Genomic DNA, 18,341 nt, shown 5'->3' on the forward strand with positions numbered 1-18,341 from the left:
TATGTGCCTGGTCCTCAAATCAAGCACATAGGATGTAAAATTAGAGCCCAAGAAGCTTTGGGTTATTAGGACCTAAACTGCATCCTCTCTCCATTACCTAATGGAGCCCGTGTGAGCCCATGCTGTGGGGACGCAGCAGGCATGAGATAGCAGTAAGTCGTATTCTCCTGGAATTCAGCAGTGAAAGCTGTCGGCATAGGCCACAGTAGTCATCCCCATTATCAGCCAGACTCCCATCTTCCTATTTGGCTATGGAAATAATGGAACGATTTTCTTAGAAAAGCTATATAAGTCAGAGTCCCAGCAGGAAACAGAATTTATCCCGGGTGTTTCAGATGAAGAGACCTTCACGAAGAGGCTAATTAGAGATGCAGGGTTAAGGAAACAAACAGGAGAGGTGAGACACCCAGAGATGAGCCCTCTATTCCTGTGGTGAGGGGCAGGGAGGGAGAAGTGCTACTGGAACTGGAACTGGGTAAGAGGGAAGCTGCTGAGGGATGTGTCTACAGCTAGACCTGTAGCATTTAGCAGGGCAGAAATGCACACCCTCTCTCTTCTTCCCTAGGGTCTGCTAGGGTCTCTTTCTGGTTGAAAGCAACCAGAAGCTGGAGGAAACCCGAGGGGAAACTGGAGGATGCAGTCCACAGAAGGAGGCTTCCTGGATACAGAGCAGAGCAGAGAGGGTGAAGAATAAGTGTACAAAGAATAACATTAATTATAGTTCAGGCCTTGCCCCAGCTAATACCTGAACTGAAATATTTTTAATATCTGTATTTGTTGTTGTTGTTTTGTTTTTGTTTTTTGAGACAGAGTCTCACTCTGTTGCCCAGACTGGAGTGCAGTCTTGGTGCACTGCAACCTCTGCCTCCCAGGTTCAAGCAATTCTCCTGCCTCAGCCTCCAGAGTAGCTGGGGTTATAGGCGTGCACCACAATACTGGGCCAATTTTTTTTGTTTTGTTTTGTTTTGTTTTGTAGAGACAGGATTTCACTATGTTGGCCAGGCTAGTCTTGAATTCCTGAACTCAAGTGATCCAACCGCCTCAGCCTCCCAAAGTGCTGGAATTACAGGCATGAGCCACTGCGCCTGGCCATTTTTAGTATCCTTACAATGTAATTTGTGAATGGCAAATGTGTGGCACATGCGACCCCCCCCCCCCAACTCCACACCCCCTGCCAATGGCAATATTACTAATTAATCATGGCTCTCTTTTCTATGGGTCCAAGAAGTCAACTTACACTGCTCAAAGAAACACCACCTATTGAGTGGGGTGGCATGTGAGATGAAACCCATTTGGAGCTGTAACATTTAAACAGCCTTACAGCTATGGCCTGCCTGCCCAAACAAATCTTGTGGCTAATTTTTCTTTTTTTGGAAATTAGCTGAGCAGGTGTGTTTGTTGAGTCAACTGAGAGCCCTGCTGGGAAAGCCAAGCTGTGACATTTCTGAAGTGTATTGGTGCAACCATATTGTGATATAGATGAGGAGGTGAGGCAGGAGACTGTATCTGCTTTAAGCAAGGTGGTCACCAGTTCAGGCACCGGCCAGACCCTCTTGGCTCATCTGTTAAGCAGGATGATGCTAGCCAAAGCAGAGGGCAGGGCTGTGTTCGCTTGAGAAGCAGTCAGCTTTCAGAGCTTCTGTAGAGGACCTTGCTGTGTAGGGCGCTCTCCTAGGTCCTGACTGACTTATAACATGGAGAGTTAGAAAATGGAAAGCTCTTATGGATTGTGAATGTTGCTAGCATGCTGTAGGACATGGGTGGCAAATAAGTTTCAACTCATGCTCCATTTCTGTCCATTTCTGTTGGCCCTCTGTAGCGCTGTGTTGAGATGGATTCAGAGGCTGTGTCCAGGCTCAGTGGACAGGAGAGCTGTGATCAATTAGGAATATCTGTCCTGGGCAGGAGTGGGTAAGGGGGGCACATGCTTGTGTCTTATTTGCCATTTCTGGTGTAGGGAAAGCTCATGGTTGAGAGTCTCAGACATGGCTTCTAGATGCAATATTTTAAGCAAGTCATTTGACCTTGTTGGAGCCCAATTTCCTCACATGGAAAACAAGAACATCGCTTACATGACTTTCAAATTCTCTGTCTTAGAAATTCTTCTATTTAAAGTTTTCCAAGGCTTCAGTGTAAAACTTGCACCAAATCTGTTTGATCCCATTAAAACACGTACAACTCTCCACTCCTCTCTGCCATATGCTTGAGCAACGGAGCCATCTATTCCTGGAGAAGGCCATCTCCCCAGGCAGGAGCAGCTGGGGACCCTGGAGACAGGAGGCTTCTCATACTAAACAGACCCTACCCTTTAATCTCAACCAAAGGATCCAGGAGGCATGATTCACATCTCGCCTGTTTCCTCTCCTCCGAGAGCCCGAACCTCTCCCCTCCTGCTCTGCAAACGCGCCTGAATGCAGAGTCCTGAAATTTAGGGTCATGGTTTCAAAGTTCATGGTCCTGAGAATAAACAAAAAAACTATTGTGGTTGCATAGAGCTGTGGACCCCATTAACACTGTCCCATGAATATTTATAGTGTAGAACGACAAAAGAACATAGAGGCCATATTGTATTTCCTAGAACTTTCTTTCTAGGGGTCCTTTCTCTGTGGGTCACTTTAATGTAAGCTTTGCTTATTTAGTTGCACACTTTAAGCCGATTAACTTTTTACTAAAAAAACCCTCCCTGTTTGTTTGTACATACACTCCCTTGACAAAGATTCACAGAAAACTGCTTTAAACCTGTTAAATCCCTCCGCTGGAAACTTGCAATGAACTAAATGCATCTGTGGGTAGGATTTCCCTGTAATGCTCCCCGCCTCTGGCCCCTCTGCGCCACCTCAGCCTGTTTCCTGAGAGGAATTCCAATGGTTTGAATTCTACATATTTAGTTCCTCCAATAACCTGGGCTTATCTCTAGGTGACTATCTTACGGAACATCTACGAAGTCTTGCCCGCTTCCTGAGTGGCTTGTTATTGGAGTGGACAAACAGCAAGCCCCAGGCAGATACCCTATGTTTCTCTAAAAGAAATTGTGGTGAAATCAAATGTTAGGTCAGGGACCATGGACTCCCATCGGTTTCCAAACTGCAATGTCCATCCGAGTCACCTGTGTCTCATTGTATGAGTGAAGAAAATGCCTTAAAGGGAAACACAACTTTCAGTAAGACAGTGAAGGTGCAGACCATGTCTCTCTTGCCCTGTGTAGACCATGCTTCATGTCCCAAGATACAGAGCCACTGCAGAGTATTTGTGATTAGGTCCACAGGGAGGAAGCTGCCTGAACAATAAACCATGCCTTAATATAGCCCCGAGGTCTAAGTGTAGAAATGAAAATCAGGAATTGTCCTCGTTGTGAGATGAGGTAAGGTGGGTACCTCCTGCAAGTCACTCTCCTCGGATAAAACCCAAGTCCTCCTTGGTTTGGAGCAAGCCCTGGGGCAGGGCAGGGCATTGGCCAGGATGGACCAGGAAGGTCGGGGGCTGCCCTGAGCATGCCATTCTCTGGGTGCCAGAGAACAGAGTCTTGGGGATAGTGCAGTTGGTGATAGAAGGTGGCGGCGGAGTGGAAGGAGTCTCCCTCTGACTGGCTGGCTGCTGCCTGGCTCAAAGTCTCCCCAGCTCTGCAGACCTCAGCTCAGGGGCCATTCAGACCCCAGCTCAGGGGCCATTCACCACCAGACTCTTGGAATCTCCCCCACCAGACTCTTGGAATCTCCAGTGTGGAGAAGTGTGAAGACTCCTCCAGGCTCAACCCCACCTGCACACTGTCTGTTGAAAGCAGCTGCCCAGGCTGTCCGCAGCTGGCTAGGCTAGTGGCTATTCTGTTGGCAGAGCACTTCCTTGAATTCCAATGCTGGGACCTGCATCCTGTGCAGGGCAGTGAACCGAGCTCTGAGCCTGGAATTTGGAGCCAAAAGGTCTGAGTTCAAGCCCTGTCCCCTTCTTACAGATTGTCGACTTGGGCTAGTCGTTAACTTTCCTAAGCCTCGCTTTTCCCTGTAAGATTGGGCTGGTGGCCTTCCTGCCTTCCTCTAGGACTTCTGCCAGGGGGCATTTGTTCACTCACTGATTCAGGGATGAGAATGTTCTGAAGGTCAGTGCCAGGCCCTTTGCTGGATGCTGGAGTTTCAGGCATGGGGGGTGTTGCAGGAGAGGAGGATATGTGCATGGAAGGGGTGGCATACCAGAATGAGGGACTCCTGGTTACCCACGCCACCCTGGGTGCTCTAACAGCCCCAGGATTCCATTCCCTGATTCTCAGTCTTCCTTTTTGCCCCTGCTCAGCCTCTCAGATTCTCTGGCCTCCTATCCTGCCTTACCCTCACTGTCTGCAGCTGACCCACTCCAGCTGGCTGACCCTCACTGAACCCCTCCTGCTCCTGTCCTGACAGTGGCTTGCTCTTTCTCATCCCAGGGGCTTTGCACATGCTTCCCCTTTAGCCAGCATGCCCTTTCCTCTTGTTATCCACCTGCCAAACTGCAGCTCACTCATCATCCTCCCACTCAAGGGTCATCCCCTTTGTGAGGCTTTCCTGATTCTACCCTTCCAAGGCTGTGAATTAGTCATTCCTCCTCTCCATGCTTCTTACTAAGGGAGCCAAAGGCCCATGGTAGTTAAGGGTTAGAATTGAGAGGCGGCCTGGATTAAGTTGCCTAAATCTCTCCGTGCCTACAGTCCTCACCTGACAGTGGATATGATGATGCACATTGCACAGGTTTGCTGTCCTGAGGGCCAGAGGAGCGAGAGGAGCCTGCACGTGTGGGTGCACAGAACCATTCGTCCCTTTCTCTTCAGTGCACTTGTCCTGAGGGGAGATCTAAAACACCAGATTTGGAAGAAACAGAGGTTGCTCTTCAAAGATCAAGGGGGATGTGATGGAAGGGCATGAGCTCCCTGTCTCTGGATGGAGTGTTGGACCTGATGATCTGTATGGCCTCTTGCAGTCCTAGAAGGTTGTCATTCCTGGAGGACTGTGGAGCAGCGCAACAGTCTCCAAAATGTGTTCCTTAGGGCAGGAGACCCAGTGAAAGGAGATCTCAGAGGCAACTATGTTGGGCAATGCTGCATTCCCAGTCTTTCTCTTGAAGAATCGTGATCTTTGTTAGATTTGTAAAGGCTCTGGAGAGTCCTGCAGTAAAGAAGGTGGTTTAACAGCATTTCTTAGTAACTTCTTAGAATGCGGAACTTTGGGGAGAATTGGATAAGAGATCTGATTTTTTTTAAGACAGGGTTTCACTCTTGCTGTCCAGGCTGGAGTGCAATGGAGCGATCATGGCTCACTGCAACCTCCGCCTCCCGGGTTCAAGTGATTTTCCTGCCTCAGCCTCCCAAATAGCTGAGATTACAGGTACCTGCCACCATGCCCAGCTAACTGTTGTATTTTTAGTAGAGACGGGGTTTCACCATGTTGGTCACATTGGTCTCTGACCTCAGGTGATCCACCTGCCTCTGCCTCCCAAAGTGCTGGGATTACAGGCATGAGCCACCGCGCCCGGCAGGGATCTGATTTTGGAATCGGAGAGACTTGTGTTGACTCAGAAAACCTGTGCAGCTTCTTCCTGCCTGCATGACCTTGGCCAATTCCTACCTCCCTCATGGCTTTTTTTTGTTTCTCTTCTATAAAAAGGGGACAAGAACGGCTTCCTCCTGAAACTAGTGAGAGGCCAGATTGTGGTAATATGTAGAGGGCATTCGGCCTGGTCCCAGGGACGCAGTGAGTGCTGCATGCTTCTGCTGTCGATGGGGAAAAGAAAGACAGGGCAAAATCTCTGCTGTGCAAATCCTGGACGGGAGCTGCAGAGATGGGCCTTTCCCTGCAAGGCTCAAACCATGGTCATATTTTGCAGCCCCCCAAATCAGGCACACACATGGCATCAGCTGGGAAACATAACAGAACTTCAGAAACTGTGAGGTATTTTACAGGTACTTACTGTCATGACTGCAATGGCCTGGAGCTGGCTGTTGCCTCCTTGCAAAGACCAACTGTGTATGCCTTTTCCCAACTCCATGTTCAGTGATCTGAAATCAGCCACAGTAGGAGCATTTACACCAGGGAAATCAGCAAACACTACAAACCAAAACTCTCCCCCACGCCAGCCAGTTGTTAAATCTCAGCACACCACTGATTGATTATATATCATCAGAAACCCTGTCTTTAAAACTAGTTCCTTTACATTTCCAAATATATTACATAACAGCTTTAAAACTGTATTTAACTATAAAGATTTTAATTTTTGATTTCTGAAAAACATTTTTCCTACCGTACTTCATAATCTATTCCTGAAATGGTATTTACTAGCTAGAGCGTCACAAGGAAACACTACCACCTGGTGACGAGTCCCTCAATTGCAGGTTGAAGCTCCAGCGGGGTCAGCCAAGACTGGAGCTGAGGGCATTTTCGTGGATGTGCATTTTAAACGCTTCCTGCGGCCCATCCGTTCAAGCTCTACATCTCTGTGAAGAATTGCCCTGCCTACCATCTTCACTACAGCCACGTCAAACACAGAGAGGCAGAGGGGAGCCCATGACCCCAGGGTCATGGTTGGAAACAGAGTCCCTGGTGCCTTGGGTCAGTGCTTCTAAACTCCAGGGTGCACCCAATTTCCCTGAGGGATGTTGTTAGCATGCAGATTTTGACTGAGTGGATCTGAGGTGGGCTCTGAGATTCTGTATTTCTGTCGAGCTCCAAGGCAATGTTGACGCTGCTGGTCTGAGGATTACACCTGGAGTAGCTGGGATTGGTAGTGGAAGAGGTGATAGGAATACTTTGAAAGTCTTCTCTGCTTTTCAGTAAGAATTCAATAGCTTTGTGTGTTGAATCCATAGGCTTAACTCATTTGCTTCTAAGTATTGTTCAGTCCACTTGTTGATTTAATTTTTTATTTATTTGAAATTAATTTTGGTGGATAGTATAAAGTTCAAAGCCCATTGATTTTTCCTCAAATAGCTAACCCATTTGCTTCAGCATCATCCATTACTTAGCTCCCTACTTTTCACAAACGTGTGAGACCTGTTTCATCCCATGAAAGTTTTCTTAGATATAACCTAGGGACTGCTTCCAAATGATTCTACATTACAGACTTATTATAGCTTTATAGCATATCTGGATGTCTGATAAAGCCAGTCCTCCTTTGGTACTCTTCCTCGGCTGTTCTCACCTGACTGTGCAGATTAACATCAATATCATCTTGCCAATAATTAAAAAATTGGGATTTTGATTGAAGTGTATTAAACCTGCACATAATTTGGAAAGAGTTAATGGTTCTTTACAATAGTCTTTCTTATCAGAAACATGTCTCAACTTTTTTTTTTTTTTGAGATGGAGTTTTGCTTTTGTTGCCCTGGCTGGAGTACAATGGTGTGATCTCGGCTCACCACAACCTCCACCTCCCAGGTTCAGGCAATTCTCCTGCCTCAGCCTCCCGAGTAGCTGTGATTACAGGCATGTGCCGCCACACCTGGCTAATTTTGTATGTTTAGTAGAGATGAGGTTTCTCCATGTTGGTCAGGCTGGTCTCAAACTCTCGACCTCAAGTGATCTGCCTGTCTCAGCCTCCCAAAGTGCTGGGATTATAGGTATGAGCCACCGTGCCTGGCAGTCTCAACTTTTATGTCAGTCACTTTTTATAGCTTTTAGTAGGATTTTACATTTCTTGACTTAGTAACACATTTTTGTCATCAAGGTTGTTCCTAGATACGTTATTTTAATTAAAAAAAATTTTTTTGAGATAGAGTCTCACTCTGTTGCCCATGCTAGAATGTAGTGGCGCAATCTCAGCTCACTGTAACCTCCACCTCCTGGGTTCAAACGATTCTCCTGCCTCAGCCTCCTAAGTAGCTGGGACTACAGGTGTACACAACCATGCCTGGCTAATTTTTGTATTTTTTAGTAGAGACAGGGTTTCACCATGTTGGCCAGACTGGTCTTGAACTCCTGACCTCAACTGTTCTGCCCACCTCGGCCTCCCAAAGTGCTAGGATTACAGGCATAAGCCACCATGCCCGGCTTAGATATGTTATTTTAAATATAATTTTTATATGATTTTATTTTATAAGTAATAGAAGTTTGTATTGTATCATTTATAATTTATATTATTTATGTTATATTATGTTTATAATATAGCTAGCCACATGTGGCAATTTAAACTTAAATTAATTAAAAGAAAATAAAATGTAAAATTCAGTTCCTCAATTATATTAATCACATTTCAATGCCCAGTAACCACATGTGGTTAGTGGGTGCCATGTTGATGAGATCGCTTGCTTTCTTTTTCTCTCTTTCTCTCTTTCTTTCTTTCTTCTTTCTTTCTCCTTCCTTCCTTCCTTCCTTCCTTCCTCCCTTCCTCCCTCCCTCCCTCCCTTCTTCCCTTCCCTTCCCTTCCCTTCCCCTTCCTTCCTTCCTTCTTTCCTTCCTCCCTCCCTCCCTTCTTTCTTTCTTTTCTTTCTTTCATTCTCAGGGTCTTGCTCTGTTGCCCAGGCTAGAGTGCAGTGACACCATCATGGCTCACTGCAGCCTCGACCTCCTGGGTTCAAGTGATCCTCCTGCCTCAGCCTCCCATGTAGCTGGGGCCACCAGTGTGTGGCACCATGCCCAGCTAAGTTTTTTATTTATTTGTAGAGGCGGTGGTCTCACTTTGTTGCCCAGGCTGGTCTCAAACTCCTGGGCTCAAGCAATCATCCCACCTTGGCCTCCCAAAGTGTTAGGATTACAGGTGTGAGCCACTACACCTGGCTTGGGATTACTTTTTAGTTTATTCTTTTAAATTATCTGGGAAGAGCAGCTTCTTTGATACCAAACTCCTGTTTTCTCTCCTGCAGCAGCATTACCCTTATTTCCTTCTTAACAAGGAAAGCAAGGATGGCAAATGTGTGCCATGAGGGTTGCCCTCTGCACTCATGCCCACGGCACACATCACAATTAGTCACAGTGCACTTTGCTGCTCCTGGGCTATGGTGGTTTTGAACTTACCCCTTAGTGCCCTGCTCTTCTCTCTGAAGACACACATTTCATATAATGGAAGGACTTCTGCTATGAAAAACGTGTTGTGTCAGGAGTCTGGGGTGGTGGCTCCCCACCGCAGATTTAGAGCATCAAAGGCAGTTCCTTCTTCCTTCTACACAGGGATTTCCATCCCTGGCTTCCAGAGGCATGCAGGCCCTGCTGGTTCAGACCCCAGTGTCATGAGTGGTCCTGGATTTGAGTCTTCACTCTGTGAAATGACTCACTGTGTGACTTGAACAAATCCCTCAGACCCCTGCAGAACATGCTGCTGTCTATGGAAGGTGGTGGTCACTTGGAGACTCTAGCTGACATCTGGACCTGTGTCCTGGGTGCAGCCACTGTGGCTGGAAGGCTATATCTGTGAGCTTGAGGGCCAGTGCTGAGGACTCATGCCATGGACTGCGTCCCCCCTGAGTGGAGGGCAGGTGGCCTTCTTGGACTGTCTTTGAGTGGGATCCACAGGAACTGTCTGTGGGATCCTGGGGCAGGATCTGTAGAACACAAGGGAGAGTGTGCAGGACCGCAGCGTGGGAGCTTGGGCTGGCATGGGAAGGGGCTCCCTGGGCTCTGAGGTGGGCTAGGATCCAGTCCCACACCATAGGGACTTCCTGCAGGTGCTGTGGAAGGGCCAGGCCACGCCCTCTTTCGGCTGCTGTGGGTAAGGGCCGCCCTGGGCTGGGCGCGCTAGTGCTAACTTAGTGCCTCCCAAGGGGATCAAATGTGTGAAAACGTCTCTGCACATCACCATTGAAGTGGGCCATGGCCGGCCGCCTCAGTGCCTGCAGCGTGCAGCTCTTCCATCTCATATTGGCTGAGTGGGGCCTGGTGCCAGCCCTATGCTGAGCCTGGATCCACATGATCTCTGATGCTTGAAACAACCAAATGTGGAAGATATTATGACTCTTTATTCCCACTTGCAAGATGAAGAAACTGAGGCTCAGAGAGGTGAAGTTATTTGTCCAAGGCTTCCCAGACAGGACATGAGCAGGGGGTATCTGATTCGGTTCCTTCACTGTCAGCTGCTAGGCCCACACAGCACCGTGTGATGACTTTCCTTGGCGAGTATAAAATGGGATTTCACAAGTGAAATGTACATGGGAACCTGTCCTCATGGCATGTAGACTCTGGCACAATCTGGGAAGCTGAGTAATTGCTAGGAGCTGAGGAAGCCGCTGGGGGACCGGGAAGAAGCCTGGCTTGGGGCTTCTGGCTCTGTTGCTGGCCGTCCCTGTGACCCCAAGCAAGCCATTCTCTTTTCTGAGTCTCAGGTTCTTAACCGGTAAAAGTGGAGCGAGATCAATATGTGGTGATGCAAATTCTAAAAGCAGTGATGTCTATGTACAATCCAGCGCTAACTGTAAAGCATTACAGGGAACACGATCTCCCCGCCTGCCCCAACTCCACCTCCTCCAGCCCCCACCCCTACCTGCCAATGCCTGGCCTGTGCTGGCTCGGTGTTAGGTGAGAACAGCAGCACGATTTAGCCCCCAGTGTCTGGTTAATATTGTCTGGTTGAGACTGTTTGTCCTAAAGGAATACAGAGAAAGGAAAGAGTGTGTTGGGGTGGGAGGGCAAATACTGGTGATGGAAGCCGAGTTGAGTTTTGCAGGGTAGGGTTTTCTGGATGAGGACAAGTAGGGGAGCGGGAGAGAGAGGAACCAGGAGGAGCCCAGTGAAGGTTGGAGTGGCACGCTCTTCACTGCATGCTTGCCACAGGCCAGGCCTGGCACCCATTGGTAACAGACCTCATGTCATTTAATTCTCACACACTTCTACCAGGTAGGCCCCTCTATTTCCAGATGAGGAAACCATGGCTCAGAGAGACCAAGTGAGTTACCCGAGGTCACATAGCTCTTCAGTGATGGCACTGGGATTGGAACCCAGGTCTTTCTGGCTTAAAAGTACATGGTTTGAATGAGCCTGCCTCCCCAGGTGAACGAAGCCTGCCAGCAGAAAGTGCCTTCGTGGAGAATTCTCCCGCAAGGGAATCAGCCTGGAGCGCCCACCCTTTGGTGTCAGGAGACACCTGAGCCCTGGGCATAAGAAAGTGGAGACCAAGCCAGCTGAGCAGGCACAGGGGACAGTGTGGGAGGAGTTTCCCAGCAGCCCTTTGACTTTGGGAAAGGGTTGCTCCTGCTTGGCCCCTCCACCATGCTCTGCCTTCAAACTGAGGTGTGCAGGGGCATTGGACTTCCCAGGGTGCTCTCTACAGACAGTTCAAGGGAGTGAACTTCCAGGTTCCGAAGCATCCGTCTAGGACTCTATACTTAAAGACAGCTGGAGGATGCTGGAGACAGGGCCCTTCTTGCACTTCACGGAGGAGAGGCTTACCGCAACCCATCCGGAATCCCACTGTGTCCAAAACCCCTGAGTGTCAAAGGAAAAACGAGAAATGGTTGGTTACAGAGCAGCCTTCTTCAATGAAGAGTCAGAGCATCTTAGACCTGCAGTTCTTCTGTCTCTTTCATCTACAGGAATTTCTATTAGGGGAAATGCTTAGGGCAGGGGGCAGTATTTTGAATTCAGAACAACCAAAGTAGGGTAAGTTAATGATAGTGATTCTCTTAAGCATAACTAGACCGTTCCCTGGACCTCTAAATTTTTCAAGCTGTGTGGATAAAACCCATGATGAACATTTTTCTTGTTTTCTTTCAGTTTCAGCATGCTATTCCATAAGGTAGTTAAAGCTATTTTACCAAACCATATCATGAAACATTTATTCCACATATAGTCAGGCCTCATCTTATAAAATATTTCTTACTTTCTTCTCATGAGCAAAATAAGTATTTAAACATCGTGAAAAATCTGAAGTGTCAGGCTAACAAAGGGATATGTAGCTTTCCAAAATGATTTAGGAACACATGAGCACAGAAGTTGGAAGACCACGATGTTACCTCCTTGGCTTGCGTGGTTTTCCCAGTGCCTGTTCATCTGTTCCCTTCTCCCACCCTCTTGCTCCTCTCTTGCTCCTCTCTTGCTTCTCTCAGAATGCCTGAGAAGTATTCCTGATTGCCTCCCATTGCCATTGCCATAATTGACGCTGAACACTTTCTCGTTGGGAGAAAAATGGTGCTGCACTTTAGACCATCTTGTGCCAAATCAAGAAAGTGGGAAGGGTTTGGTACAGGCAGCTGATGTAGATGGAGAAAGATGGTTTCTACATCTTTGACCAAGCCAACCTTGTCACACATTTCAAGGGAGTTCTAGATGACAGTCAGAATTCGAGGAATTGTCAGATAGACTGCCTTGTACAAAGTTTGAGTCCCCAAGAAAAGCTTTGAGAGACATTTATTGTATTCAGTCAACACTTGTTATGTTCTAATTTTTTATTCTAGCCATCCTAATGGCTGTGAGATGGTACTTCATTGGCTTTTGATTTGCATTTCACCATTGACTAATGCTTTTGAGCATCTTTTCATGTGTTGGCCATTTATATCTTTCCCTTACAGATGTGTTTTTTCAAATCCTTTGCTTTTTAATTGGGTTGCCTTTTTGTTGTTGAATTGTAAGAGTTCATTTTATGTTCTGGATTCTAGACTCTTCTAAGATATATGACTTGCACAAATTTTCTCTCATTCTGTAAGTTGTCTTCTCACTTTCTTGATAATGTCCTCCCTTTCTGATGTCACAATGCACAAAATTTTATAAATTTGATGAAATCTAATTTATTTATTTTTTCTTTTGTTGCTTGTGCTTTTGATGTTATATCTATGCTATTGCCAAATCAAGATAATGAAGATTTATGCTGGTGTTTTCTTCTAATAATTTTATGGTTTTAGCTCCTACATTTAGGTCATTGATTCCCTTTGAGTTAAATTTGGTATATGGTGTGAAGTAGAAATTCAACTTTATTCTTTTGCACAATTGTTTCTTTTAAAAGCACCTCTGGTGGCTTGTAGCTAAATAAGAAAGGGGGATGGAGATCTGGGAAACTCCCACCTAGAAATATAAAAATGAGTGCTGTGAGGGGCATGAGTCTCAGTTCATATATTTCACAGTATGGACAGCGTGGATGTATGACGTGGGTTTCAAATTTTCAAAAGTTATATTTGACCTTTGTGGGGAAATCACCTACTATGTGTCAAGTACAGGGAGAAGCATGAGCCAATTTAGAGATTTTGTAACATAGACAGCTTGGATGGATTACTTGGGTTTCAGATTTCAAAAGTTATATTTGATCTCTGCAGGAAAAGCATCTATGTGTCAAGTACAGGGCTTGGTTCTTCATTGCTCCACAAATTTTATTTTTCTTCCTTTAATAGATTACATCTATTGAAGAAAGATTATATCTATCGAAGAAAAAAAGAAAGCCATGGGGTGTGTGTGTGTGTGTGTGTGTACTTATGTGTACATGATCTCATTTAATTTTCTCAACAGGTTTCCAGAATAGGCAATATTATCTCTATTTATAATCAATCATTTGTGGCTCAGTGAGGCTGAGTAACTTGTGCGAGTTTGCAGAGCTAGTAAGTTTCAGAGCCAGAATACAAATACAGATCATTTTGCAAAGCCTGTTTGTGTCAATCATTATAATCTAGATTATGATACAGTATTAAATAATCCCTAAGTATCCGTAATTTATAACCACAGAAGTTTCTGTCTCATGTTATATGTTCAGCCTGGATCGTATTATCTTCACTCTGTGTCTTAGCCTGATAGAGCAGTCTGTTTCTGGAACATTCTTTGTCTTACGGCTTTCAGAAAAGAGAACATGGCAAACCATGTGCTGGATCTTATAGGTGCTGCTTGGGAGTGACACATGTCACTTCCCCTCACTTTCATTAGTCAGAAAAAAATCATGGTGGGCCAGGCACAGTGGCTCATGCCTGTAATCCCAGCACATTGGGAGGCTGAGGCAGGAGGATCACTTGAGGTCAGGAGTTCCAGACCAGCCTGGGCAACATGGTGAAACCCTGTCTCTACTAAAAATACAAAAAAATTAGCCGATGTGGTGGCACACACCTGTAATCCCAGCTACACGGGAGGCAGAGGAACGAGAATCGCTTGAACCTGGAAGGCAGAGATTGCAGTGAGCCAAGATCGTGGGACTGCACTCCAGCCTGGGCGACAAAGAGAGATTCCATCTCAAAAAAAATAAATAAGTAAAATAAATCACATGGTGAAGCCTGACATCTGAGACAGGAGGAAATATAATTTGTACCCAGGAGAAGCAGCAAAAATGATGAACAATAATAGACTGTCACAGGTCTCCTCCCCTCTTGTGACAAATACTTGTTTTCCTTCTCCTCCCATATATACGACATACTTACCTTTCCCCAAAGTCCTGTCCAGTCATGGTACCAGGCTCCAACTCCAAGATCTTCTGATCGTCTCTATACTAAGTCAGGAGGTGACTCCTCTTTATCCAGAGATTTGTGAACTTTAAAACAATCATATACTTCCCCACCCCACCAGATACATACTCAATATGCAATGATGGATAAGGGACAGGATAACTGTAACAAACACTTCCATTTGGAAAGAGGAAGATTGGGAGGCACAAGTCACTGAACCATAAGAGTTCTTAGATCAGGCCGGGCACATGTTGCAAGGGTCCCCTAGGATGGGGAAGGTTCCTTCAAGAGGCCCTGATGCCACCTCCTGGGAATAGCTCTCCATTCATTTTCCCTCCATGGCTTTGAGCTCCACACTCTGGGAGGTCCTGCCCTTCCTTTTTTCTTGTTCTTATTGACCATATCTGAAGAGGGCATCAGAGACTATGCCCTTTATGGGGGCAGTTTTTTCAGCCTGTTTCTTTCCCATACAAGGATGGGGGCCCAAGGGTAATTTTATGTCATTTTAAGTGTCAGGCAGTGGCAGCCTCTCATAGGCCATGATAATGACTTTTTTTGGGTCCTATACTCTTCTACAACATTAGTCATCTTCTTATGTGTTTGGTTCAGCTCTGTGAGCCATAGCCACATACACTTATTTTCTAAACATGTCTGTCTTTCTCCAGACTTAATTACTGCTCCTTTGCACTGATGAAGCTTCCGAAAGAGAAACACATTCTTAGTTTTCTTTATCTGAACAATTATTTCCCAACTGAAATGATTTACCAGGTATCATCTTGGTTGGTCCTTGCTACAAGATTGAATTTGTTTTTTCTTTAACAGACATCTTAAGTATAATTTACATACTGTGTAAGTCACTTATTATAAGCGTGTGTGATTTTAGTAAATTTATAGTTGTGTAACCATAACTACCATCCAGTTCTAGAGCAGTTCCAGCACCCGCCAAATTTCCACACGTTCATTTACAGTCAGTCCTTGTTTCTGCCCCCAGCCCTAGATGATTACAAAATTTTCTAGCTCTGTAAATTACCTTTTCTAGACATTTCATATAAATTGAATCACATAATATGTAGTATTTGAAAATGGTTCTTTCATTTCACATGATGTTTTTGAGATTCATACCTGTTGGAGCATGTGTCTCTAGTTTGTTCCTTTTAATTGCTACATAGTTCTGTTGTATAGCTACGCCACATCTTGTTCGTCCATTCATCAGCTGATGGATGTTTAGGGTGTTTCAAGCTTAAGGCTATTAACATTTGAGCATGTCTTTGTATGGACATATGTTTCATCTCTCTCGGGAAGATCCCTAGGAATTGAATTGCTGGGGGAAAGATCCCTAGGAATTGAATTGCTGGGTCTCATGATAAATTTAAGTGACTTTTTAGAGAAACTTCCAGTTTTCCATAAAGCCTGTTCTCGACACTACACTAAAAGCCTCTAGTGGCTTGTGGCTAAATAAGAAAGGGGGATGGAAATCTGGGAAACTCCCACCTAGAAATATAAAAATGAGTGCTGTGAGGGGCATGAGTCTCAGTTCATATATTTCACAGTATGGACAGCATGGATGGATGACGTGGGTTTCAAATTTTCAAAAGTTATATTTAACCTCTGCAGAGAAATCACTAGTATGTGTCAAGTACAGGGAGAAGCATAAGCCAATTTATAGATTTTGTAACATGGACAGCTTGGTTGGATTATTGAGTTTCAGATTTCAAAAGTTATATTTGATCTGCGCAGGGAAAGCATCTATGTGTCGGGTACAGGGCTTGGTTCTTCATTGCTCCACAAATTTTATTTTTCTTCCTTCAATAGATGACATCGATTAAAGAAAGATTGTATCTATTGAAGAAAAAAAGAAAGCCAATTTTATTGGATGGGCTGCCTTTTTCAAAGCTGAATTTTCATCAACCTTTGTTGCTCGAAGTCCTCAGCTTTTTTTTTTCCCATGTAGTTATGGGAATAAGTTAGCTCTTCCAACTCTGTAAGACCCTGAAGTTTTAGACCCTCTATTCTTTGTCATTCTTACAAAAATTATCCATTTTTTGAGCCCGTTTCTTTCTTGTAGTACCTTGTCAAACATAGTTAATAACAACCAAGGCATGCTATCAACGTTCTTACTCCATCTCTTCGTTTGGAACCACAGCGCATTCAGCTCATCATCTGCCTTCCAAGTGAAGGCAGGCAGCACTTCTACCGAATGCTTCGTCACCGCCACTGCATAATCGAGATGACTTCCTTTCAGCCTCTAGTAACAGTTTTCTTGACACCTGGTCCAAAGACAGTGGATTTTTGTTACAGAACATACTATTTCTGATAGCAGTTTCTGTATTAGTGTGGTTAAAGAGGTTGTGCTCCAGTAATGAATGCCCATGAATCTCAGAAGATTATGAAAACATGTAATATGTAATATGTAATCCCAGTGTTCTGAGAGGCCCAGGCAGGAGAAGTATTTGAGACTGCACAACATAGTGAGACCCTGTCTCTACCAAAAAATTCCAAAAATTAGCCAGGTGTTGTGTCCATGCCTGGAGCCCCAGCTACTTAGGCAGCTGAGGTGGGAGGATTGCTTGAGCCAGGCTTTGGAGGTTGCAGTGAGCTATGATTGTGACACTGCACTCCAGTCTGGGCTATAGAGCAAGACTCTGTTTCTCTTAAAAAAAAAAAAAAAACCATCCTCTCCCCTACAAAAAAGCAGTGTTTTCATTTTTTAACCCATGCTACATATCCATCCTGATAAGCCACACTGTGCTATACGTCGTCTTTACCAGAAGCTAGGGTGATCCGCATGAACCCGAAAGAACCCCGTCCAGAGCACTGCTTGTCTTCTGGGGCAGGACAAAGAGGACACAGTGAATCATGCACTAATCTTAAAGCTTCCGCTCACACTGAACTAAAGCAGCCTGTGTGTCCAATCCTGACACCAATGGGGCAGGGAACTATAATCTTCCCCCAGGGAAGGGCAACAAAAATTATGAACAACAGTGTAATTTATCACATTGTTCATTTTCTTCTGTATCCTGGGGACCATAAGAAGAGAAAAGCAGCTGTCTTTTTGTGGTGGTTTTGCTCAGAGCTGCCTGGAGTGAGGATAAGACAGGTGACCTTTTAAAATAACTTACAGACTTAGGATTTAGATTTTCCTGGTGGTTGGCCCAGCCCCAGAGCTCTGATGCACAGAACTAATACCGGCTGTTCCTCTGCCTCTACCAGCCCTATCTCTTAGGCTCAAGGAGAAATTTTACTGGATGGGCTGTCTCTTCCAAAGTTTACTACCCAACACCCAATGCCCTCTGGGGCATTAGCGAATCCACTTTTCTTGACTTTGGCGAATCCAGTGTAAATTCACTCACTTATGTGTTCTCTTCCCAGCTGTCTTTTGGGGAGACATTGCCTTAGATGAAGATGACTTGAAGCTATTTCACATCGACAAAGCCAGAGACTGGACCAAGCCATCTGTGGGGGCAGCGGGACACAGCACCGGTAGGTACTGCATCCTCCCTTCTCCTGCCCAGACGGGAGGGACCAGGGACTCCAGCAGGGGGAGATGTGGACCACGAGTCACTGATATTTGACCTGCTAGTCCAGTGTCCCCCTATTTGTGGAAAATCAGAAAGGTCATCCCTCCTTCTCCACTGGAGTCAGTGGAGCTGGGGCTTCCAAGTTTGCTGATTCTTCTACGAAAATCTCCATTTGCCTCTTTATCAGAGGGTTCAGGCTGGAGCTCCATGTTGGTTCTTAGGACTCTGGCCTCGGGGTTCAGCACTTCCAGACTGGAGAGTCAAGTGAAATGTAAACAGATAACCATAACACCTCATAGCAAATGTGTAAGAAACCAAGAGCAGTGGGAAGACCAAGTGCGTGGAGAAGCCTGCCTGGTGTCTTGTGAATGGGCACTCGTGTGTGGGGTCATGAAGGGTGAGTAGGAGTGCTAAGTGGGAGAAAAGACATTTCAGGTGGAAGGAGAGCCTTTTGCAAAGGCAGGAAGTATGAGGGGACTCTATTTGAGGGACAGAGGTAAAGTGCAAGTCACTGGAGGGCAGCCCTT

General features: G+C 45.6%; 1 protein-coding gene across 1 annotated transcript in view; it reads left to right on the forward strand.

The window, feature by feature from the left end:
* The window catches only part of TLL2 (tolloid like 2), a 146,011-nt gene that overhangs the window by 15,443 nt on the left and 112,227 nt on the right, over positions 1-18,341 (forward strand). The window contains exon 2 of the mRNA XM_012439602.2: positions 17,666-17,776. Within this exon, the coding sequence (XP_012295025.2) occupies positions 17,666-17,776 (111 nt within the window). The remainder of the gene's footprint in view (positions 1-17,665; positions 17,777-18,341) is intronic.

This window comes from Aotus nancymaae, unplaced genomic scaffold (genome assembly GCF_030222135.1).
Source record: "Aotus nancymaae isolate 86718 unplaced genomic scaffold, 86718_ANA_hifiasm-v0.15.2.pri h1tg000010l, whole genome shotgun sequence".
NCBI classification, from domain to species: domain Eukaryota; kingdom Metazoa; phylum Chordata; class Mammalia; order Primates; family Aotidae; genus Aotus; species Aotus nancymaae.